General features: G+C 54.3%; 1 protein-coding gene across 4 annotated transcripts in view; it reads left to right on the top strand.

Moving 5' to 3' along the window:
* The first annotated feature begins 4184 nt into the window (after positions 1-4184).
* The window catches only part of RBM19 (RNA binding motif protein 19), a 132083-nt gene continuing 111114 nt past the window's right edge, over positions 4185-25153 (top strand). For all 4 annotated transcript variants that reach the window (XM_031442856.2, XM_031442852.2, XM_031442854.2 and 1 more), the window contains exons 1-16: positions 4185-4339; positions 7790-7972; positions 9418-9543; positions 9728-9766; positions 10052-10244; positions 11287-11540; positions 13055-13135; positions 13759-13837; positions 15942-16013; positions 16971-17174; positions 17879-18009; positions 18777-18898; positions 19305-19401; positions 20924-21034; positions 22078-22278; positions 23550-23679. In XM_031442856.2, the coding sequence (XP_031298716.2) occupies positions 4304-4339; positions 7790-7972; positions 9418-9543; positions 9728-9766; positions 10052-10244; positions 11287-11540; positions 13055-13135; positions 13759-13837; positions 15942-16013; positions 16971-17174; positions 17879-18009; positions 18777-18898; positions 19305-19401; positions 20924-21034; positions 22078-22278; positions 23550-23679 (2059 nt within the window). In that variant the 5' untranslated portion in view covers positions 4185-4303. The remainder of the gene's footprint in view (positions 4340-7789; positions 7973-9417; positions 9544-9727; positions 9767-10051; positions 10245-11286; positions 11541-13054; positions 13136-13758; positions 13838-15941; positions 16014-16970; positions 17175-17878; positions 18010-18776; positions 18899-19304; positions 19402-20923; positions 21035-22077; positions 22279-23549; positions 23680-25153) is intronic.

The raw sequence follows: 25153 nt of genomic DNA, 5'->3' as shown, positions 1-25153 counted from the left end.
TGTCCAGCTGACACGTAAAATTCTCCGTCAGTCACTGGGGGGCTCTGCTCTACCCTTGGGCCCGGGGCAGCAGATCTGGGCTGGGCTCTTGAGATGTCAGTGCTCAGCTGGCCGAGGAGCAGGGGGCTGGCTGGTCTAGGATGGCCTCACCACACGTCTGGTGGTCGGGGAGCTGTCACAGGGGGCAGAGGAGTGGCCAGGGTGCGTGTCTCTCCTCCTCCAGGTTGACCTCCAGGTTCTCAGGGTGCACAGGGCCCACAGAGAGCCTGGCAGCACGTGGGCCCCGGGGGGCCTGGGCTCAGAACTGGTGCTGCTGCTTCTGCCTCATTCTGCTGCTCAAAACAAGTCCCCCCAGCCGGTCCTGGTGGGAAGACCGGCAAATCTCGAGGATGTGGATAAAGGGAGGAAACAATGGGGGGTCATCCTTGCACTCACTCCATCACCGCTGGGTTGGAATTGTGGCTGCGTGACATTTACACTTCTATTAACAAACATGGGTAACAGCTAGTTTACAACATTGTCGCCATATGGATCAGGGACCATGCACAACAACATGTGCAGTTCCAGCCCTTCCTCCCCAGCTTAATCACAACAATTGCCTTAACCCCCATTTCTGCATAACCCTCTGAACAAGTCAATGGCCAGCTTTCAAGGCTCACTGCCTCCAGGAAGCCTTCCCTGAGAGCACACTGACCCACCATGACCAGAGCGCCACCTTTGGAAAGCCCTTCTACACGTTCAAATAACTGATGCCTAAAATGCCTTTGGGCACTACCCTTTCTACTTAAAATGTCTCAAGTCCCCAACTCATGGGCCCCAGAGAGCCCAGCTTCCTCCGCAATATTGCTGTTGGTAAATGAAATAGATTTTTTTTAATGGATCAAACGCACCCAGCAACAATTACCTCAGTTCCCCCAGCCATCCTGTCCTCCTTCCTGGAGGACGTCATGGTTACCACTTTCTCATCTGTTCCCTTAGAGATAGCCAAGCATGGGATCAGCAAACATTTCCTATAAAGAACCAGGCTGTAAAAAGATTTGGTTTTGCAGACACATGGCCTTTGTCACACCCACTCACCTCTGCTGTCGCGACACAAACAAGACACACGCAAGACATACATGACTCTGTGCGGCTTGGTCCCCACACAGTTTTCTTGATGGACACAGAAATTTGAATTTGACATCACTCTCATGAGTCACACAATATCACCTTGCTTTTGATGTGTTGTTTTTCAACCCCTTAAACATGGGGAGACCCTTCATAGCTGTGAGACCATGACAAAACTGGTGGCAGGCCAGCTTGGGCCCAGGACCTGGTCTGCTGCCCCACATGCAGAAGCAGCCGTGCCTGGAGAAACCCCCCACCTGCCTTTATTTTTTCTACACCGAAGGCAGCCTCCTCCCGCACTGCACTTTTTGCCCTTTGTAACATGTCTTGGTGATTCTTCCCCATCTGTAGACACTAATCTCCTGAATCCTTCTCTTTTCATGGTCGAAATATCTTTTAAAGAGATATTTAATGAACGCTATTGGAGAATCGTGTTCGATTTGCAGAACAGCGGTAAGACGGAGCTCCCTTGTACCCTGCACCCAGGTTCTCCTGTTCTTAGCATGACTCTGGTATCTTTGTCACAACAAATGCTCGCATGTGGATATGTGGTTACTAACGGAAGTCCAGGCATTGTCTGGATTTCCTCGCTTTCCCCCGATGTCCTTCTGCTTTTCCAGAATCTCGTCCTGTCTCTGTAGGCTCCTCCTGGCTGTGACCGTTTCCCAGGCAGCTCTGGTTTTTGTGACCTTGGCAACCATGAGGATGCCCCCCACAGGCACTTGTCTGATGTTTTCTTATAATCAGCTCCTCTTTCCGGGGAAGAACTCAGGAATCCGATTTTCTCTCCTATGTTCTCCAGACCTTCCAAAGCCTCTCCCCACCTCTAGCCTTTCCCTGGTGGGAAATTAATTACCGCAGGGTCCAGGCAGACTTCTCGCTGCCCTGCGTACACTTGTGAAGGTCGCTGTGATTGATTGGAGCCATTTTTAGGTTTACCTGCTTTTTTTTTTTAAATCCCTGGGTGTCACCAGAGAGGCCAGCCTGGTGGCGTCCAGGTGCCTCTGGATTATATTTGCTGGGAGAGCCAAAGAGGCAGGAGACAAAACGGGAAGGCAGGAGAGCCAGGAAGACTAATAATAATGTTACAAGATGGCTGTTTATTAAATGCAGGGGGATACAGAGCCCAGGAACGGTTCCTCCTTTCCCCACCACGACATGTGGCGACCATATTTTCCCGGCCCAGAGTTAAGCTGGGACGTGCAATTGGCCAAAAGCATTCCTTTTCTTTTAATACCTTTGAAAGGCCTTCTGATTTGTGAATTTCTTTAGGGAAGGCTACGTTTCGTTGTGCGTTTTAATAAAGGCAGTTCATGAAAATAATAAAGTAAAAGTGCATGAAACCAGGACTGGCAACGGCGACCCACACTTGCCCCCTCATAAAAGGCTAATATCTCTGGGCTGCCTCATAAAGCCTGCTCCAGCCTGTCCTGACCAGGGGCGCCGCGTGCAGAAAACAACCCCTTAATCGTCATTTAATTAAAGAGCACTTTCATACGTATCAATATGTATCTGCTGAATAAATGAATGGCTTTGAAACACAGTGACCTCTTGGCACCCACTCTAGGCCTCAGGGCACATTTTTACACGGGTATGTGTGTCTTCTTTGAATAGACAGCCTGCATAAGATGTGGGGAGGGTGAGCTCTGATCTTCAGGGTAACCTGCTACCGGGCAAGTAAATCCTCAAGCAGTGGGTTGAAGAGATGCCCACAGCTACTCCCCGGACCCTGTGAACGTGATGATCTTCTTTGGAAAAGGGTCTTTATAGACACCAAGTTAAGGGTCTTGAGATGAGATCATCCTGGACTTAAGATGGGCCCTAGACCCAATAGCAGGTTCCCTAATAAAAGACAAGAGAGGGCCATAGATGACATTCAGACGCCGGAGGGGAGAAGTCCACGTGGAGATGGGGGCAGAGATTGGAGCAATGCAGCCACAAGGCCCAGGTTCCCCCGGAACCACCAGGAGAAGCAGGAAGGATCCTCCCGTTGAGACTTCTGGGGCCGCTCAGCCCTACCGACGTCTTGGTTTTGGATTTCTGGCCTCCAGAACTGTGAGAGAACACACTTCTATTATTCTAAGGCATTAAGTCTCTGGTAATTTGTGCTAGGTGGTAGGAAACCAATACACCCCATCATCCTATATTGACAGGAAAAAAAAAAAGCACAACCTAAAAGATGAGAATTGTTTTATCTGGTGGACTTACTGAAGACGTAAGTCCAGGAGGACACAGCTGCTCAGGTTGCTCTGAGGGACAAAGAGATAAGGGAGGAGCCGGGATATATAGGAATTTTTGCTGGAAAAATAACCACAAGATTACTGTTAATCACAGTAATGTCTAAAAACAGACATCTCAAGTTAATGATTTTAGTGTTTTTCTCTGTATGGCTCGTTGACATTATCCCTTTAATATGCATTTTAGCTACCTATGGCCAGTACCCTGTTTTTCTCATTCTAAATTCCCCGGAAAGTGTACCTTTAGGGGGCAGCTGCAGTGGCTGATGGCTTTAGGGCCACTACTGAAACGGCAGGTGATAGTCTTTGTCCATATCCATCACTTAATGCTACTTAGTATTTAATAGCTATGCGATTTTGAGCAAGCGGTTCCCGGTTGACTTACCTGGTTCCCAGTTTACCGCCTGCAAATGGGATGTTTGTTTCCAAATGGCACATTCTAAAATTTACAGGGGATATTCAGTAATTGATTCACGGAGCCTGGCAGCCTCTCTGAGCCTCAGTTGCCCCGTCTCTAAAAGAGAGACAAGATTCCCCAATCCGGCCCCCATTCGCAGGGCTGTTTCAGAACTCAATAACGGAATAAAATAGCAGAAGGGGGCTAAAATGATTTCCACGCCTAAGCAGCGCTCAAACACTAGGCCCACGACACGCAACCTCCCATCAGTGTTAGGAACCAGCGCCCCCTGGCAACTTGGCCACCGCGTTGGTCTCCGGGGCCACCGCAAAACAGCCTGCGCCTGCGCAGAATGCAAACGCGCAGACCCGCCCCTTGGAGGGCGTGACTTCCGTGGGTAGCTCTTTGGCCACGCCTATTTCCGGAGGGGCGGGCTACGTCAGGAGCACGTGACTTCGTTCCGGTTCGCCAAAGATGGCGGCGCCCAGAGGTCTAGCGTGAGAGTGGTTAGTGGGAGTCGCTGTTCATTTGTATTGGAATCAAACAAGTGGGACCGTGCGCCATGTCGCGACTGATCGTGAAGAACCTCCCGAATGGGGTGAGTGCAGAGCCTGGACTTGAGAATCTGAAATTGGGACCAGCCAGGAGCTGGAGGTTGGGAGAGAGGCGGCTGGGGAGAATCGAGGGGCCTTCCCTCTGGGGCAGGATTCCGGGTGGGTTCAGAACAAAAGAAAAGGGTGGGGGGCAGGATTCTCTGCAAATCCCCATTTGACAGTTTGGAGAGAGGTACAGTGAGTGCACAAGGTTTCACAGCCGGCCCGTTACTACCTGATCCCAGCCAGACACCTCTTTGCCAGGGAGATGCCAGCCCCTACGTTGTGTGAATGCCTTGCTTCCGCAACCCTCCTGTCGGATCATCTTTGTTGTTGTTGACTGGTGACTGGGTCAGACACTGTACCTATAGTCCTCTCCCACTCGGGACACTGTCGGGGAGGAAAATGGGGAGTAATAGGCTGAGGACCTCCGTTCCGGTTCTCACTCAACGCCTTTAGGGCTGGTAGGAATAGTTTAAGAAAACCGAGTGAGTGTGAAAGGTTTTAAACCGTTTATCCTGTAAGTGAGAAGGGGTAACCCAGTCATACCTGTTTCCCTAGAGTCTAGCACAGAACCTAACACGAGGTAGGCATCCAATAAAAACATGACGAATAAATGAGTGAAGAAATAGATGAATGTGTGGTGTCAGATGACTAGGTGCTGTGTGCCCAAGTGGTTCATCCATCCCAGTTTCACTGTGGCTTTTCTTAGATGGAGAGCCCCTATACCACTGGTGTGGCCAGTAAGCTCCATCCCCAAAGTACAGAATGTGCCATTTGGATGGCATGAGACATCTTCTGTACTCTTGACTCTAATCGGTGGGGAGCCTCTCTTCTAAGGAAGAGTAAGAACACAAAACTATTTCTGTTTCATTGTTGTAGTTTTTTTAACTTTACCACCACTATCTTTGCCCCCCTACTCCCCATACGGATTGCAGGGAGATGGAGAGGGGCACTTATCACACTATTTAAAAAATTCAAACAGTACAGTAGTGTATAAATAGAACAGAGTCTTCAGTTCCATCTTGTCTCCATTTCTCTCCAGGAGTAACCGTCTTCATGGCTTGTTTTTAGGACTCCTCATAGACATCGCTCTACATCCGAATAGTGAGCTCTTGCCTTCATTTCTTGGCTTATTTACCCCAGTGACTATCTGCTGAGCCCCACTGTGAAAGATAGGAAACCTACATCAGCAATTCCTCCCTTCTGGTCTTTGTTATTTATTGTTTTTAATTCTTTCACCCATTTACTATAAATAGTATACCATTAAAATATCTGTTGATCCATCTATCAGCTTTCAACAGTGTCTCTTGATGCCTCAGTCTGATGGATAAGGATTTTAGCCTGGCTCCTCCCTCTTCCCCTCCCAGCTAGCATCTCATTGTGCTTTTCAGCACAACTGTCCTCTTATTGTTGCTTGTTTTGTCTGATGAATGAAAGAGTTAATAAAAACAGTAGTAATAGTAGCTAACATATGCAGAGCTTACCATGTGCCAGGCACTGCTCCAAGTGCTTTAGGTAAAGTAACTTATTTAAACTTTACTATAACCGTACGAGGGAGGTTCCGTTTTTATGCTCATTTTAAAGGTGAAGGGGCCAAGGTACAGCAAGGGAAAGTGATTTGCCTGAGATCACACATGGCGGGTAATTCATAGAGCAGGGGTTGAACTGAGCAGTCTGGTTCTAGAATTTGCATTCTTGATCACTACAGCATACTGGCTCTTAGCACAAGTGCATGCATTTGTCTTCATTCCTTCCCAACAGATAAACACCTAATGGTGAGTTCTTGTTATGTTGCTGACTTTGTAGATCGAGGTGGCTAAGGCTTGGTCCCCTTTTATGGTGCTTGGAGTCTAGTGAAGGAGACACACCAGATCATTCTGGCAGAGGGTGCGGGGATTGAAGTGTGTGAGGACAGAGGGGCCGGTCACCTGACTCACCTGAGGAATCTAGGAGGGGCTTCCTGGGGGAGCTCAGGGTTGAACTGAGAATGCGGAGGACTTAGCCAGGGCCTGCCTGGGAAGATTTCACCCACGGGAGATGGCAGTAGTAAAACCTCAGAGGCGAGACACAGAGAGAGGTGCAAGGAATTTGTCAAGAGATACAAGAGGTGGGTCAGGAGCAGATCATGGAGAATCTTGGTTATTTGAGCCTTTAGTGTTAAGTTCCCAAAGGTTTCTGACAGAGGAATGATGGGTCGGACTTGAGTGTGGTCTCTCCCGGGGGATGAGGAGATGAATTCACTGCCTTTTATGCGTCTGACCTGAGCCCCAAACCTTGGACAGATCATTTATCCTCTGTGAGCTTCATTTTCTCCTGAAGAAAATTTGAATAATCATTCTGAACTCATAGAGTGATTGTAAGATTTTAATGAGATCAGAGTTATTAAAGCACCTGCCTCTGAAAATATCCTTTTTTCTCTTTTAGGGGGGCCGCCAAGGCCTCTCGCGTCTTCACTTTTAGATCTTCTTTTGGCTGTTCATGGGGCTCTGCATGTCCCCTCAACCCCACTCCCCCCGCTACACACAAATCTCCCTATATCTGCTTAGAAAAGTCTGCTGAGTGGTGAGGGCGGCCTGGCTGCAGTGAGGATGGTGGTGCCGGACTCTCTGACCAAATAATAATAGTATCACTGTGTTAGTTTTTCTCTCGCTCCTACAATAAATTACCACAAACTTAGTGACTTAAACCAGATGAATTTTTATTATCTTACACTTCGGGGGGTCAAAAACCTTAAAAATCAAGATGTCAGCCGGGCTGCATTCCTTTTGGAGACTCTAAGGGATAATCAGTTTCCTTGCCCTTTCCAGCTTCTGGAGGCTGCCTACATTCCTTGGCTCGTAGCTACATCCTAAATCCTCAAATCCTAAATCCGTCCTCTGTTTCCATCATCACATCCTTTTTCCAACTCTGGTCCTCCTGCCTCCCTCTTACAGGGACCCATGTGATTACATTGGGTCTACGCGGATAATCCAGGATGATCTCAAAACCCTTCATGTGGTAACACCTACAGACTCCCTTTGGCCACTTTTACGTAAGGTCACACCTTCGCAGGTCCCAGGGATTAGGACATGGACATCTTTGGGGGTGCGGGGCGGTGGGGGGGGCGGTGTTTCCATTCGTCTGTCTGTACAGTTGGCAAACACTTGTGTGGTTTACCGTGTTCCTTCATTCACATGTTTATTCTGATGTGTTTATTAGGGATCTGCTACGTGGCAGATGCTGGGCTCCTGGTATAACAGGTCTCCTTGTCTTCTGAGCAGCCTATGGGGCGGGGGGCGATTTCATTGCAGCCACTCATCGATGAAGTGGGTAAGGGGTTTGAGCTGGAACCAGGTCCAACCGCAGAGCACCCGCGGCTCCCGCCCTGTCTGCGGTCACCTCTGGGGAATCCCGAGGCCTCGGGTTCCCAGCCCAACCATCCCCTTGTCTCGTCGCCCCCCCTCCCGTCCTAGATGAAGGAGGAGCGGTTCAGGCAGCTGTTCACCGCCTTCGGCACGCTGACGGACTGCAGTCTCAAGTTCACCAAAGATGGCAAGTTCCGCAAGTTTGGCTTCATCGGCTTCAAGTCGGAGGAAGAGGCCCAGACGGCGCTGAACCATTTCAACAGGAGCTTTATTGACACGTCCCGGATCACGGTGAGTCAGCTGGACCTCGGCCCTGCCTGTCGGAAGGGATGCCACATGCCCCTTCACCCCACACTCAAGTCCAGAGCCCGCCCCCTGCCAGCCCGTGATGCCTTTGGTCTTCCTCCCTGTCCTCTTAAACTACCTGGGGGTTTTCACTCACCCGTCGTCAGGTGCTCAGTTAAAGCCCACTGGGAATTTAGGTGTTGGGAATTTAAAGAAAAGTGGCTCCCCGGCCCCTGTCCTCACAGAGCCAGCAGCCTGCAGGTACACAGGGGCCTGACAGTCAAACAGGTTGCTTTCATTCTTTGTCATCAGTACTGTGACGGGGGAGCACCGGGGACTGTTGGAGAACAGGGGAGGTCCTTACCCAGGCCAGGGGGAGTCAGGAAAGCTTCCTGCAGGAGAAGGTCCCACCCATGTCACCCATGTGCATTTAATGACTTAGTAAAACACCTGTAACACTTTGTTGAGGAAAAAAAACCAGATGTTGGACAAGTATGTATGATATGATCCCACTGGTACAGAATCATCACTCAATCTGCATGTGTGTGTTGTGTGTATGTGTGTGATGTGTGTGCAGAGGACCGTGTGGAAGGATTTCTGCCAAAATATTAATTTCTCTTTCTGGGTGAGACGAATTGGGGTTAAAAAATTTATTTTTTACTTTCTTCATACTTTCCCCTGTCATTTGAGTTTTGTACAGCGGGCACAGGTCATTATTACGGAAACAACAAAACTATTTTGAAAGTCCATGCACAGTTAACTCTTTTGTAATAAGGTGTGGAGGTTGGCCGGCCTGCATCTTCCTTGACTGCGGGGGAAAGTGCCCACTGCAGCTCCCAGCAGGACCAGCTCTCGTGAAGGTCATCGCAAGGGAGACTGCTGAGGGTGTTTAGACCCCAAGAGGCGTGTCAGCTCAGGCTTACCACTCAGCACCCTTCCAGGCTCCAGGGCGGTCACCCCGCTTTTCCCGTTATCCTGGAGTTGCTCTCTCCACACTCATGACAGTAATACTGACAGGTGTTAGCAGAGCCTTGTGCTGGGCTCTGTTTCATCCTCGCAGCTACCGCTGAAGCAGTGGGTGAAGAGCCCGGGATCCAGACTCCCTGACTCCTAGACTCTGCTTGCTCGTTCACTTGCTACCTCGGTGGCCCAGGGCAAGTTACTCAGCCTCTCTGTGCCTCAGTTGCCTGATCTGAGAAGTGGGGACGCTCAGGATATTCACACTTGGGAAGCACTAAGGCAGCAGGGTTCCTCTGTGAATACTGACAACTGTAGCAGCCACATGGAAGAGGAGAAAGGTGCAGCGAGGGGAGGATGTCATTTTTGTTAACCGTCTCGGCCAGTCACTGGCAGTTGCCTTTTTAAAGAGGCCAGGCTCCCAGGTGCTGGAGCGCAGCATCCCTGCCGGGCATGGGGGCGGGTGTCATCATCACCCTCTCTGTCCCTTGCAGGTGGAGTTCTGCAAATCGTTTGGGGACCCCACAAAGCCCCGGGCTTGGAGCAAACATGCCCAGAAACCAAGCCAGTCCAAGCCTCCTCCGAAAGACAGAGCCTCCGTTCCCCCGGAAACTAAGAAAGTGCGTGGTGGGCCACTCCCGTGTCAGCAGGGCGGCCAGCGGTCACTGCTGGGAGGGCGGGGCAGTGGGAGTGGGAGGGAGCTGGGAATCCCTCTAGGATGGTTCCCTAAGGTGGCTTTCTCGGGGCAGCGGGTTCTGTCTCCTTTCCTCTGTGACCCTCCCCGCCTGTGCCTTCTGTTTCCAGGATGACGGGAAGGAAAAGGTAGCAGGTGACCTGGAGAAGGTGAGTCTGTCCTGGTGACCAGGGGGAGGCCAGGCTAGGGGGGCCGTGGCAGGCGGGCCCGGCAGCCAGAGCCCTGCCTTTCATCTCCCCTCGCTGTGACTCGGTGGCTCCTTCGTCTTCCTGTCTGATGCTGCCCTCCCCAGGACTGACCCAGCTGACCCCAGGGGTCCCTGAGACTGGAAGTAATGACCTTGGAGGATGCTCTTACCCTCCCGAGGCTGGGAAGGGTTGGTGGGCCCTCCCTGAGCCTCATCCGCCTGTCCTCCCTTCTTCCCGCCTCCCCAGCTGAAGGAGGATGACAAGTTCCGGGAGTTCCTGTCGGTTCACCAGAAGCGGACGCAGGTGGCCATCTGGGCGAACGATGCCCTGGATGCTGAGCCCTCGAAAGGGAAGAGCAAGCCAGCCAATGACTATCTGAACTTTGACTCCGACTCAGGGCAGGAGAGTGAGGAGGAGGGGGCCGTGGAGGACCTGGGAGGTAAGGGGGTGCCCCTTGCCCGGGTGCGTGTGACCTGGGGCCCCTTGGTGCCAGGCGCGGGAGATGGCGCGTTGGACACTGCCCTGCAGAGGGGTGGTTATCGGCCTTGACCTGGCCTGGCCCCTTATTCATTCAGTCAGTCATTTACATTTATTGGGCACCTACTGTATGCCAGGCGCTACTTCAGGCTTTGGGGATACAGCAGAGAGCAGAGAAACAATAAAGAAATCGGTGTGCTCTTTAGTGTATGATATGAACATGATGCCACAGAGAGAAGGCAGGAAGAGGGGCCTGGGGGAGTCACTGGGGAAGGGCTCTGAGGAGGTGGCCCTTGAGCCAAGGCCTGAAGGAGGTGAGGGAGTGAGTCTCTGTCCTCAGATAGGGCTCATGGTGTCGTAGAGGGGCCCCTACGACATGTGAGCAAGCCTGGTCCAGGATGGTAACGGCGGTCGAGGGGCAGGAACCGACTTTGGTTCAAAGGCGAGAGAATGAATCTACTGTGAATTTTATGGTGGGTAGTTCCTGTGCAGAGCTGGGATCCAGACTCCCTGGGAGTTGGTGGCATGCGGGGCGGGGGGAGGGAGTTGGGGGCAGAGGGAATAGCCTGGCACAGGCGCAGAGGAGAGGGAGGTGCAGGAGCTGGAGGGGGCTCCACGTGCTTGGGGCAGCTGGAGCCGTGGGAGCTGGAGGAGAAGCCGGTGAGCTCACGGCCTGATGGAGAGTTTGGGTTTCATCCTGAGAGTGTCTGGGAACCCCCAGAGGGTTTTAACCAAGGAGTCACAGTCCTGTCCATCTTCTCCAAAAGATCGTGCTGGCTGCAGATGGAAGAATGGATCGGCGAGGGTGGTACAACCAGAAACTATCAAAACCCCATCAGCTTCTCCCCATTTGACGTTATTTCTCCAAGGACTGACTGGGACTTGGAGTCACCGTGGGCTTGGCACCTTCCGTCCCCACCAGTCACATAGCCGCGCTGTCTGCCTTCCCAGCCTTCTGGTTTGCTCACAGCCATCGCTGACTCGCAGCCTCCCTGTCTTTCCAGAGGAGGGTGACGGCCCTGAACCCAAGGCAGCGGCGCAGAAGGAGCTGTCGGACATGGATTACCTGAAGTCCAAGGTGGTGCAGGCTGGGTCATCGTCATCCTCGGAGGAGGAGGAGAGTGAGGATGAAGCCATGAACTGTGAGGAAGGGAGCGAGGCCGAGGAGGAGGGTTCCTGCGCCACCCCCGCCCAGCGGGACCGAGAGAGGACAGGGGCCGTGCCCGGGAATGCAAAGCCAGAGGTGGCCCGAGCCAAGGTGCATGTGGATTGGGGTGCACTTGGGAGCCGGGGGCAGGAGGTCCACCCTGGCCCTCGCCCAGGTTCCCTGCAGCCCCTTTGTCGGGGGTTGTAGTCTAGAGAAAAGACAGCTCAGCTGCCCGGAGACCGGCCTTCAGCCCTCGGCCCTGCTGCTTGCTTGCTGTGTGACCCCAGGCAAGCGCTTCCCCTCTCTGAGTTCATTCCCTGTTGCTGCCTGTTCCTCTGGAGTTGGGGGCCGAAAATGAGCTTACGACGGACCGGAGCTTGTTTGTATTTAGTAGCAAGAGGTATAGATGTCAGCCCCAGGTCGGCAGGAATAGATGGAGTTCCTTGGGCACTTACTGCAGGCGAGGTACAACGGCTGCCGTTTGTCACTGCATCTCAGGACAGTCCGGGGGACTGCGGATTCTGGTCCCATTTTACAGATGAGGAAATTGAGGCCCAGAGAAGGAAAGTGACTTGCCTGAGGTCACGGCTGGGAAGTGGTGGGGTCAGGACCCAGGCCCAGACCCAGGTGTGCCAGGCTCTGGGGTCATTTATAAATGTGGATGCTACCTTTGGGGACGGCCACCCTGTGTCCTACCTGGGAGTCCTCTGTTCAGGGCGGCCTCACACAGCCTTTGGGTCTCCAGTCCCTCTTCTCCCATCTTTTTCTCCTTCCCCTTCTCCCTCTTTTCATTTTCTGCCCCCTTCTAATTGCCACCCCCTGTCCTTTTCTTCTCAAAATGTATCTCCCAGAGAGGCAGTCAAGTGTGGGTAAGTCAGGGAGCTCTGGGTTCAAATCCCAGCTCTGCCACGGAGCCGCTGTGGGACCTGGTGCTTCTCTGCAGGCCTCTGATCCTCATCTAAGATCTACGCTCAGCAGAGTACTGGTCCCTGTGTCCATTTTTCAAAACTTGTGTGCGTGAGTGTACGCTGGGGCTCAGAAGTTCCAGCTTTCAGGAAGAGACCCCAGACCATGCGCAGGGCTGCACCCCAAAATCAAGCAGGTGACTGTTGCTGCTGTGAAATTAGAAATGGCCACTCGTGTTCCTTGGGGTGGTTGCAAAGCCTAAATTGCATCACGGCAGCCCAGGGCAGGTTTTGTGACCAGAGGCATTAGCCAGAAAATTAGGCTTTCCGTAGCTGTTTAAATTCCAAAATTACAAAAAACATCCCGAATCTCTAATCCCTGTAAGATTGTTTTAAAGATTCAAGGGGACAGTCGTGCCTGCAAAGTGAGCTTTGCACAGCGCCTGGTACCGTGTAAGCCCTAACTCAGCGGGAGCAAATGCCGCTGGACCTTAGGGCTGCTTCCCCAGGCTCTGCCCGTCCATGTTGCCTGGGGCCCCCGTGAGCCGACCCCCAGTGTGCTGGGCTCAGCTCCCAGCCCTCATCTCGGGGGCACGTGGAGGCTTGGCACCTCCCACCCCGGGCTCTGGCCCGACTCCACATCCGCGGAGCACCCCCTGCGGCACCTGGGCCGCACCAGGGAGCTCACCATGGCCATTTCTGCCCTTTGCCACCCCTCAGACAGAGAAACCAGCAAACCAGAAGGAACCCACCACCCCCCACACCGTGAAGCTGCGGGGAGCCCCCTTCAATGTCACAGAGGTATGTGCCAATAGCAGGATGGGGCCAGGAGCCCCGGGGAGCAGGAAACGAGTGTGAGGATGCCAGGACCTCTGCTGCGTGGGGGATTCGGCATCGGGTGAGGACGATCTGGAAGGAATCAGGGGCCAAGAAGGCTGAGAAATAGGATCTGGGGCATCATCAGGGTCAGGAAACAGGGGCGGCTGTACAGAGACCAAGAAAGTCTGGTCTCACTCACTGATCAGCTACGCTAGGGATGGGCAAACATTTTCTGATAAAAAAAAATTTTTTTAAAGGCCACCTAGTAAATACTTAAGGCTTTGTGATCAATACCCCCATCAAGTCAAAAGGTACTTAAGAAAAAATAATCAGAAACAATACCTTAAAATGCCAACAGTGTCTTTACTGTTTTATATTAATAGTCATCATTTCTCTCCACCTTAAAAAAAAGTTTTTCCAAGGCAGTTTCATTTTATGATGGAGAGAACATGTGTATAACTTAGAGGAAAGAGAGGAGCTATAAAGGGTGAAACCCTTTGGTATTCTTTCTGAGTTCAGAAGTTTGGCCTGTGTTTCTTTATGAGGTTTACACTTTTGTTACTGGATTGAGAAAGAAGGGGGGAAACTTTTTTTTATCCCCACAGAAAAATGTTATAGAATTCCTGGCACCCCTGAAACCAGTGGCCATTCGGATAGTAAAAAATGCTCATGGAAACAAAACAGGTAAGGTCTGGGGTGTTTCGGGGGCGTTGGAAAGGCGTGGGGTAAAAAAGGAAGGTCGGGGCAGTTGCTGAAATGCAGCAGTGTTTTGAGGGCAGTGATATTTTTTTCCCTTCTGTGGTCCCAGGTTCTGTGGATGTGGTTAAGGTGCTCCGACAGGGGTCTGCCCCTTGTCCCCTGTGGCTGCCTGCCATCTGTGAGGTTTCCACCTGTTTTTCTTCTCTCTCCTCCTTACCCTCAGCCTGTGCCCATGCCAGTGGGCACACCTGTTTGATTTAAATGAGTGTCCCCAGTCCTATGGTTTGCTGTGTGAAGCCTACAGGGTCTTGGGTTTGCTCGGCGAGGTCCGTGGGCAGCTCTGTGGATGGCCGGCACCCGGAGCTGCTGAGAACACATGGTGTTGCCCCGAGCTGTCCTCTCTCTCTCTGGGCAGCCAGCCCATGCCCTGGTTCTGGAGTTCTGGCTGCCCCGGGGTGGAAACACACTGGGAGGGAGGGTCTGAGCTTGGACAGGTGGGAGCCTACCTGTGCCTACGTGCTGGCCAGGCCAGGAGGCTGCAGGACGCGCAGCAGCGGGGTTGGCGCTCCTTGGAGAACCACACAAAGGCCCTCTGGCCCTGGGGAGGCCGGGCAGGGGAGGCTGTGCTTGGCCAGGAGACACTGGTAAGGCAGAGAGGTTGGGGTGTTTGGGGGCTGGGGTCTAGGGAGAAAGGTTCCTGCTTTAGGGGCAGTCCCATCCCCTTTGAGGTTCCACATTTCCTCCCAGCTCTCCTCTGAGCACTAAAGGCCTGCTTACTGGGCAGATTCCCCATGTCCAGCCATCCCTCTGTGCACACCTGCATCGTGAGGGAGGGCTCGACCCCCTGCCCAGGTTCAAATCCCGGCTCAGCCACTGTGAGCTCTGTGACCTGGGACCAGAACTTAACCTCAGTTTCCTCATCTGTGCATTAGGGGGTCCTGGCTCATTGTGCTGTGCAGATTCAGTGAGTTAATATATGTGTACAGCATTTAGAACGATGCCGAACACCTATTACACAGTCCCTGCAAGCGGCTGTCCACGTCGGCAGGGCTGGTGGTACCCCTCTTCCACTGCAGTTCAGAGGCCAGGAGGGTGAGCGGGGGTTGGCCAGAGGGAGCAGGAGGGAGCACATTTGAGTCGCCAGGGCCAAGGGAAGACCATGCCGGAGCCCGTGGTGCTGGAGGAAGCTTACAGATGAGCAGGACGCTTATGAGGAGCTGCAGAAAGCTCCCCACAGCATGGACGGTGTGGAGGCAGGGCCCGGCCCCCAGGCTGGGGGCTCGGTAGTGACTGTGGACTTCAGCCTGGGTGCAGGGGCCTACAGGGGGCCTAAAGCAAGGGGAGGCCAAGATTGGATTCAAAAAGATCCCCAGCTGCTGAGGGCAGGGCCTGGGAGGAGGCAGGTGGGCTGGGTGGGGGCTTTTGCAGTCCTCTAGGAGAGGGTCTTGTGCTCGAAGCCAAAACCCGCCGGCCTTGGCTCCAGTTGCAGCACTGCCACCTGTTAGCCCTGTGTCCATGGGCGTGTTAGCCGTGTGTCCATGGGTGTGTCACCTGCCTCCTCTAGGAAAGTGGGCAGGGGGCCTCCTCTGTTGCTTCTCGGGGTCGAGGCCCGGGGAGGTTGAGGGTGCACAGCCTCTCACATTCCAGGGAGGACCCCACATGCTTGTCTCTGCCAGTCAGGGCCACAGGCACTCGTGGCCAGAGTCACTGTGGAGTCGGCCCCTCTGGTATTGAGCTGGGTGACAGCACTGTCCCCACGGGCACTTGCCCAGAGAATGTCAGGAGGTGAGGCTGGGAGGGAGCAGAGGCATCCCGTATTTGTGACTCCTACAGTCCCGCATCCTCATGCGTCAGACTGGCCAGAGGGTCCAAATACTCCCTGCAAAGGGAAATTTGGCTGGAGGCAGGGTTGGGAGGGTGGAAGGGAGTCTCTCTGTATTTTGGAGATTTGGCCAGAAATAGGGGTTTTTTCCCCCTGCTTTCTGCTCAGATTCCCCGAAATGCCTAGCAAAGGGTGGGTGTTCATCTGTGGCTCCCACGGGTGTCTACAGGGCTTACAGATCTTACCTTCATCGTGGTCCTTTTACAGGGTACATCTTTGTGGATTTCAGCAGCGAAGAGGAAGTGAAGAAAGCTCTGAAATGCAACAGAGAGTACCTGGGTAAGGACACCCGGGCAGGGACAGCCCTGCCTGGTGGCAGGGGCTCGGACATTCATTCCGTCACTCTAAAGTTTTCTCGAGGACCAGGCACTGAGGATACAGCTGTGAGCAAAACAGTCCGAACCCCCGGCCCTTTCTGTAGAGGAAACTTCCATAGAGAGGGAAAGACGGGCAGTAACCAGAGGGGCTGGGCTGTGGACGAATGCAGGAGAGGACTGGGGTTAGAGGAGGCGTGTTTGAAACAGTATCATGTCCTCTTGGGCCTCTCTGAGCTGGTGACATTGGAGCAGAACCTGGAGGACGAGAGGGAGCAGGCTCTGGCTTTGTGGGGTGGGCCATTCCACTGCAGGGAACAGCAAGTCCAGGGTCCAGAGTCGGGAGGTCACCTGAGGGATACTCAGGGACTTGATTTTTGGCCCGTCCCTGGCGTGGACAGGTGATTCAGATCCAGCTGTCCCCTCCTCATGAAGGCACGTGTTCTGTTAGGGAAGAGGAGGAGCCCAAGCCATCTTGCTAGCAAGTCGGGTGGTAGGAATTTATCGAGCACCTACTGTGTGCATGTGGAGGTGATGGTCGCAGTCTAAAAGGGCATGCAGGGCGATGCAGGGAAACAGCTCAGCAGCACAAGGTGGCTCCTCAGGGTTGGGTCGTCACACAAGATGGTCCCCAGGGCAGCGCCTGGGACCAGGCCCTGGAATTGGGAGGTTGCAGCACCGGGGACTGGGCTGGCCCAGGCAGGCCCCCTGACGGCTAAGCTGAACTCGCAGGATGAGTGAGATTTGGGGAAAGGGCCTTCCAGCTCAGGCCAGTATCGGCTCAGGCCGCCACCCTGGTTACCAGAGCCTGGCGTCCGGCACCATAATAGACCACCTCCACTGTGGCATCTGGAAGGCAGCAGAAGAGTTTGGAAACTACAGGTTCCATCCCCCAGGGCCCTGACTCTCTTTCCCCGTGCAGGTGGGCGCTACATCGAGGTGTTCCGGGAGAAAAACATCCCTCCGGCCAAGGCGCCCCTGAAGAACACCGCCAAACCCTGGCAAGGCCGGACGCTCGGGGAGCTTGAAGATGAGGAGGACCTGGCCGACTCCGGGAGGCTCTTTGTGCGAAACCTGCCCTACACCAGCACTGAGGAGGACCTGGAGAAGCTCTTCTCCAAATATGGTAGGGGCATGGCCCCCGGCTCGCCACACGTGCCCCTGACAAGTGGTCCAGGTCCCCATCTGCCTCCCAGCAGCTCCTGGCCCGGGGCTGGTGACTTGCCCCTCAGTTTTCTCATCCATGAAATGGGGTTGGAGCTACTGTGAGGATTCACACATGATGTACACGGCAGAGCTCTCCAGTCACAGACAGCATCACAGACACCTTCTGCCGTCCGGACCCAGACCCCGTTCACTCTTGTCCATACTCAGAACTGATGGGATTTGGGTGCAGTTTTATGAGCTACCCCCACCATCCGAGCTCCTGCTTCGGTATTGACGTCCGCTGGCCGTGTACGTGTGAACAGGCCGTGCTCCCCGGTCTGAACTCTGCTGTCTGAATAGTCTCACTCTTCAAACTGAGTATCCGAATAGATTTGGTGGCCAGGGCTATGTTTATTGTCATTCTTGTCCGTCTTATTTTGCCAGACATGAACTTGAAGGACCGTAGTTCAGCTCCGCCCACTGGGCTGTGCTTGTTTGTAAGGTCACGGTTGTTGAAGGGAAGGCAGGGTTCAGAATAGGGGGTAAAGGTCTCGATGCTTTTATGACCCCCTGGGGTGTCTCCCTGCTGCGAGTTGCAGAGGCTTGGAGCTGGTGGAGGGCGCTCTTGCAGGGACAAGGAGGCCCCGAGTAGGACCCTGGCGCTGACGCCGTTCCTGCCCGCAGGCCCCCTGTCTGAGCTGCACTGCCCCATCGACAGCCTGACCAAGAAGCCCAAAGGCTTTGCCTTTGTGGCCTTCATGTTCCCAGAGCACGCGGTGAAGGCCTACGCGGAGGTGGATGGGCAGGTGTTCCAGGTGAGGCCCGCGGGCTGGCGGGTGGCAGGCCGCTGGGCCCCGGGGGTGGGGAGAGGCCGTGCGTGTGCACACTCGCTCCTGCGTGCACGGGAACACGCCTGTGTTTCTAAGGGGCCCACCCAGTGCTCTACAAAGCCGCCCTCTGGCAGGAGCTACTAGGAGGTAGCTGCACCCGGCAGGGTCCGCTCTGCTCTGTCCACTGATCTATCGTTAGCACCCAGAGCCTCGCCTGGCACATAGTAGGCCCTCAAAAGGGATTTATGGACTGAGTGAGTATGCTCTTTGTCTCAAGAAATAGTCACTGAAAGAAAAGTAAGGGAAGAGTGTTGACCCAGTCACTGAAATGGTCACAACAGAATGTAAGGAACTTGTCCCAGTGTCGCCAGGAGGTGTCGTTAGCGTGTCTGCCTGAGCCCCAGGCTGCCTCCCTTCCCTCTGCCTTTTCTTTCCTTCATTTGTTCATGATTTATTGACCCCCTGTGGTTGCCGGGCCAGACCTGGTCCCCGCCCGCCTGGAGCTCAGGCTCTCACTTCCGTTTGCAGGGACAGGATGGGCCTGGGGTGACCAGTGTTCTCCGGGAGGCTGTGCCAGGCCCCCGCTCCGGGTTCAGGGTGGCCCTGTGATCGTCCTGCCGGAGGCCCCATCTTGCATGAGGGCCTAAGCGCTGGGTCCGGCCCCCTCGTGGAGGCGCCGGCGTCCCGGGGGCAGGGTGTAGCAGTGCCTGCCTCCTTCCTGCCCTTACCCACTTCCCCTCATCCTTCTCCAGGGCAGGATGCTCCACGTGTTACCATCCACCATTAAGAAGGAATCCAGCGAGGACACCGACACCCCGGGGTCATCGTCTTACAAGAAGAAGAAAGAGTCAAAAGACAAAGCCAACAGCTCCAGGTGTGTACCTGCCTCTGACCCAGGCTCCTGCTGCCCCTGCCACTCGGGTGCTCTGGCTCCTAACCTTGCTGAGCCTCAGTTTCCTCATCTGCAAAATGGGGAGAATCAGTGGCGCCTCACGTTTGTGGTGTCATAAGGAGTGAGTGAGTTAATGTTAGCGGAAGTGCTTAGCCCCAGGCACGGAGTTGGCGCTTGACAAATGTTGGGGGTCGCGAATATCATCGTGGCTCTGTGGTCTTCAGGCCCTGGCTGCTTGGTCCCCACCAGGTGAGACTGGGGAAGAGGAGGCTTTCAGGGCTTAGAAAGGCAGGCCCCCAAGCTCATTTCCTCCAGGCTTTGCATCTGAAAAAAAACTCCCCCCGTTCAGCCTTGGTCTGACCCCTCTGCTCTTGTCTCTGCTTCTCAGCTCCCACAACTGGAACACGCTGTTCATGGGCCCCAACGCGGTGGCCGACGCCATCGCTCAGAAGTACAGCGCCACCAAGAGTCAAGTGTTTGACCACGTGAGTGGGCGCCCCCGGCTCTGGGCAGGGGCGGGAGCATCGTCGAGCTGGGGTCATCTGCCAGCTGGGGGCCTCTGGGGCTGCAGTCGTGGGTATCCTCTAGGGCCTCCCTCCCCGTGGGAACATCCCCATCTGCCCTGCAGCCCTGGCTTCCCAGGAGCGTGCGTGGAGCCACGCCGGGGAGCATCACTGGTGATGCTGAGCGCTTACAGTGTGGTCCTCCCCCTCCCCGCACAGCCCTGATGGAGGGACAGGCACTCCTGCCGGCCCCCCTTTCCAGAGAGAGAGAGCGAGGCCCACAGCCACAAAGGCACATGCCCAGGGTCAGACAGCTGGAAGGAGGTGCAGGTGGGATGACAGCAGGTCTGCCTGACGCCACTGCCCTCGCTCTGAGCTAGTCACACCCCTCTCTGAGGGTTGTCCCCGCTGCTTCCCTGGCCTGGCCTCCCAGGGCTCTGAGACGAGCACAGGGGAGGCACAGGTCTCTGTGTCTCCTTCTCTCCCAAGTCTGGCCTTGTTTCCATCTGACCCCCCCCCGACCACATACCTTCCTTAATGCTCATGTCTCCAGTTAGACCACGGTCAGCTTCATCTTAGGCAAAACCTGGGAATGTGTTTTCAGCCGGCGGGCGCAGGGTATCCATGGATCTGGTCCATAAACTTGTTGCCCCGTTGTCATTTGTTCCCCCTGCCCCACCCCGAAGCTCAGCGCCATCCATTAGATGTAGGAGCCGAGCTCCATACCTAACTGTAAGTGTCCTAGTGACCATGGTTTTTTAAAACACAAAGAAACAGGCGTAAAATTGACTTTCAGAATCTCCTTTATTTAATTGGATATAGCTGAAATATTATTTCATTATATATAATATTAAAAAATGACAAGCAGTTGTGCATTTCTGGTTTCTAAGTATTCAAAATCCAGCTCACAGCACTTCTCGGTTTGGACGAGCCACATTTCAGGTGCCCAGTGGCTGAACTCACGGGTGCCAGCTTGGGCCCATGGCTCCTGGTCGGGAGGGACTGTGGCGGGTTCGGATCCCACCTGCGCCCTGAGTGCTGGGAGCGCAGCAGGGCTCTCTCGCAGAGGAAGACCCTGACTGATAACAGAGGTGCTGCGTGTCGGTTAAGCTGAGCAGGGGGACGGTGCAAGCTCGAGGTGGGCTGGTCAGGGAAGTGACCTTCTAGCAGAAATTGGATGGAGGGCAAGGTGGGCAGGTGCAGAAGCCCCAGTTGGGAATGTGGCACATGGGAGGAACCGCACAGAGACCTGCACGTCCAGCCGGGGTCCGGGGAGCGAGGGGGAGAGAGAGGAAGTGAGGCAGGAGAGGTGGGCGTGGGGTCCTGGGTTCATCATGACAGACACGGAAGCCAAGCTGTCAAGTTAGTGCAGGCGGGCGAGGGGCATCGGCAGGGTCTGTCTCCATCCACGCCTCCTCCTCCTCCTCCAGCCCTTAGAAGATGGGAGGGCAGACCCGTCACCCACCCGGTGGCCGACAGGGCATCTTCCGTTTCTCTCCCACAGGAGACCAAGGGCAGCGTGGCCGTGCGCGTGGCCCTGGGGGAGACCCAGCTCGTCCAAGAGGTGCGACGCTTCCTCATCGACAACGGAGTCAGCCTGGATTCCTTCAGCCAGGTGGGTGCCTGCCGCCCCCCAGCAGGCCACGTGGGGCTCGGGCCACCCGCCGCCGGAGAGCTGGGGGTGAGGTTTCACACCAGTGGGCGTGCAGGTGGGTTGGAGTGTCAGGCCTCTCAAAGATGGCTGTTACTAACTTTTCAGCTGTCTGTGAAGAAAGTAAGATCACTGGGCTCAGACATGCGGCCCAGGAAGGCAGCACTCCTGTGCTCCAGTTGTACAGAAGGGACCGCAATCAGAGCGGTGATGTCACTTGTTTTGGGTCACACAGAATCTAGAATGATGCGTGAAGTACATGCTGTGTCCTTAGGTGAGGGACACAGTTAGGCACACTCCTCAAGGCCATAGACCTAGTGTCTCGGTTTGGGTTCTTCCAAAAGCCAACTCTGAGCCTGATTCAAATGCAGGTAGTTCACTGGACAGGACAGAAGACACTGGTGAGACAGGACGCGTGTAGGGAGGAGACCAGTGCAGGACATGCTTGCCACAGCAGCAATGGTACAGCAGCTGACTGGAGCTTTCCCTGGGGGACCCCCATGCCCCTCACACCCCAGAGTTGTCCCACCCAAAGGACAAGGGATGCAGCAATGACTGAGAGTCAAGGGCAGCTCCCAGGCGGTGTTAACGTACCGGCACACACACCCCGCCTGTCACACGTGTGGCAGCAGGCGGTCTGCCATTCCGGGAAAAGGCCCTGAGCCTGCAGATGCAGATCCTGGCCTGGGCTGGAACATTCTGGAAGGTCCAGCGAGGGCTGTGGCTGGGTACCATCAGACTCTGCCTCGGCTCAGATGTGGAGGGCCGGGATTTGACCCAGGTGGTCCAGCTCTGGAGCCCTCCCCCTTATCCAGTCCTTGGTGCTGCCTGTCATCCACGGAGCAGGGTGCCCTGGAGGGTGGGGTCTCCTGGACCCACTTCCTAAGAGCCTCGTACCAAGGTCCCACGTGGATGCCTGGTCTGGAGTCACCCCCAGGCCAGTGCCAGTGTTGGGGGCCAGTGACCTCTCCTCTGTTGTCCCACCTGAGTTTGTCTCTTCCCTTCAGGCCGCAGCGGAGCGAAGCAAGACTGTGATTCTGGTGAAGAACCTCCCGGCGGGCACCCTGGCGGCCGAGCTGCAGGAGACCTTCAGCCGCTTCGGCAGCCTGGGCCGCGTGCTGCTGCCCGAGGGCGGCGTCACCGCCATTGTGGAGTTCCTGGAGCCGCTGGAGGCCCGCAGGGCCTTCCGACACCTGGCCTACTCCAAGGTAGGGCTGTCCGAGACCTGCTCCGGGGAGGGGCCGGAGGCAGGGGACTCAGGGAGCTGGTGGAGCGACAGTCTCTGGGTGGACCTAGACCACAGAGGGACTCGCGGTCACCCGACCCTGGGATAGCCTCGGGATGGGGGAATGTGAGGGGAGGCTCACCCTGCCCTCCAGAGAGCCTGCCTCGGTGCCCTGCCTGACCCTGGCTTTCCTTGGCTTTCTGTTAACACGTAAATTTGAACCATCATCCTTGGTGCTTTGATTGTCTTGTACCTACAGTTAGTTGAAAGTCAGTTCCGTAGGTAGGTTATCCTGTTTCTTGGTAAAAAGAGAAAATACGTATTTCTATGTTATATACATATGTATAGATATGTGTGTGTATGTGTATGCATATATATGTATTTATTAGTATATCTAATTTTTGTATCTGTCATAACAATGTAACACAAACTTAGTGGCTTAGAACAGCAGGAATCTGTTCTCACAGTGCTGGAGGTCAGAAGTCTGAAATCGAGGTGTCCCAAGGCCGTGCTCCCTCTGAAGGCTCCTGGGGGGGGGACCCTTCCTCGTCTCTTCCGGCATCTTGTGGCTTCAGGTGTCCCTTGGCTTGTGGCTCCATCACTTCAATCTCTGTCTCTGTCCACGTGGCCCCTCCTCTTCTCCGTCTCAAGTCTGCCCTCGCTTTTCTCTTATAATGATGCTTATCATTGGATTTAATGTCATTTGCAGAGACCTTTTTTTCCAAATAAGGTCATATTGGAGGTTCTGGGAGTTGGGACGTGGACATAGCGTGTGGAGGGCCACCATGTGGCCCACTACAAGTGGCTTCTCTTCTATCAGGCACTTTAATGCTTTGCAGACTGTCAGTGTCTCGTTTATCCTTTAAAGAAAAAATCTCTCTGCACGTACACATGTGCCCTCGCACTGCCTGTGAGTGTATGTACGTGGAGAGACAGAGAAAGCATGTTGTCTCACTGCCCTGCTGCACCTCCTCCAGCGCGGGCTGCCTGTATCAGTGATTCTGCTCCCCCCGCATCCCGCTCCCCATTCACATTAGAGAAAACACAAGGGGATGAAGATGTGTCCAGTGACAGCAGATGCCCCAGCCTCTCCCCAAGCCCCAGGCTGTAGCAGTGCCCTGTGTCCTTAGGGCTCAGGCAGCCTGGAGGGTTCTAGGCTGTGCTCCGTTCCCTGGGGCAACTCACCCATCCTCTGAGCTTCCGGCTCTCCGTCTGTGTCGCTGACCGAGTCCCTCCCCCACCCCTTCTCTGCAGTTCCACCACATCCCCTTGTATCTGGAGTGGGCTCCAGTGGGCGTCTTTTCCAGCCCAGCCCCACAGAAGAAAGAACCCCAAGATACACTGGCAGAACCTGACAAACAGGACACGACGGAGCCGGAAACAGGTAAGAGCCAGATCTGAGATTGGGGTGTCCTGGGGCAGCAGGCCAGGGAAGGACCGAGGGTGAGGGGGCAGCACTGAATTGTTTCTCAGGTATTTAGTTTAAAGTTCTTTATTCATCCTGAGACTGGTTGAATTTTTTAGGCACAGAAAATGCCATTTAAAAAATAGAACATAAACATTATGGGTACAGCATAAGGAAGCTGACTTTTTTGGCTTGTCAAGTAAAGGTGGTTTAAAAAGAAGACAAAACGACTAGAAGCTACTAGTAGGGATTCTGAACAGAGCAAGAGAAAACAGCCTTCTTGTTTCATCCATCCGCCAGGGTGCCTGGCGGGGGTAAGATTGACCCTCCTGGAGAAGGGTCCTTGGGGTGGCCTGGCGCCCTCTAGTGTCCAGCAACTGCAAAGGCAGGAAAGAGAAGGGACGCAGGGGCCCCGCCCACAGCTGACGCTTCACCCTTGGGTAGGGAGGGGGCGCTACTGGTGCTCCAGGCAGCACAGTTCTTCCTAGTCGGGGCTGTTTGGCACGTTGTTTAAGACATTTTGCATCCCTGGATCCTGCCCACAGAATGTCAGCAGTGCCCCCCGTAATTGGGACAATCTCAAACACTCCCCGCATTCTGCGATGCCCTCTAGGGGGGTGATGTAGCCCCCAGTTGAGAACCACTTAGGGGACCATGACCCCCATCTTGGAATCAAAGACCTTTAGAAAAGCTTCGAAAAGGACTTGGCGCTGGCAGTCCCTTACCCAGACATTGAGATCCTGCCCATCAGCAATACTCCCAACCCCCCCCATCTCACCATAGGGTTGCCACTTTATTGAAATAAGGATTAAAATAAACACCCTCCACCCATATACCCTCTCATTGTCCTCAAAGGAGAATGGGTGTTTAAGAGGGGAGAAAAAGTGAGGGTGGGGAAGCAAACTTCTCAGATTAAAGACCAGTCCTTTAATTGAATAGACCTCGCTGTCAGTAAACCTCCCTAGGCTGTCTGCACTTCCCATTTCGTCCTGGCTCGGTGAAACCTCCTTCAGGAATGGCCCAGTTGCTACAAGGCATTTGGGAACCACTGGTCCAGAAGCCTTGTTTCAGTCAAAGAGGAAAATCCTTCAGTCTCTGCTTTCCGAGGCCCCCGAAAACATCCCTAGCCCCTGGGGTTACCGATTATTGATGTAACTCTTTTAAAAGCCCCTCATCATCTTCTCTTCATGAGTTATTTTTGTCCATGATTGGTGTTCCCTTCAAACCTGCACATGCTTCCATCAAAAAGAGTTCTATGTAGTCACAGTTTGTTCTTAACTAGCCATCACCCCAAAATGATCAGCGACCTTGGTTTTCACTTCACTTACTAAACTTCAACATGACTGATGGTTTTTTGTCCAAAAGCAAGTCCTCTTTTAAAGCACAGATTTGCCAGGAGTGAGGGCCCCGGAGGCAGATTGAGCAGAGGCCCCTCCCTGCGTTGGTGGTGGCT

The sequence above is a fragment of the Camelus dromedarius genome, chromosome 31 (assembly GCF_036321535.1).
Source record: "Camelus dromedarius isolate mCamDro1 chromosome 31, mCamDro1.pat, whole genome shotgun sequence".
In the NCBI taxonomy this organism is placed as follows: Eukaryota; Metazoa; Chordata; class Mammalia; order Artiodactyla; family Camelidae; genus Camelus; species Camelus dromedarius.
The sequence above is the reverse complement of the archived record's forward strand: the minus strand, read 5'-3'. Positions and strand labels throughout refer to the sequence as shown.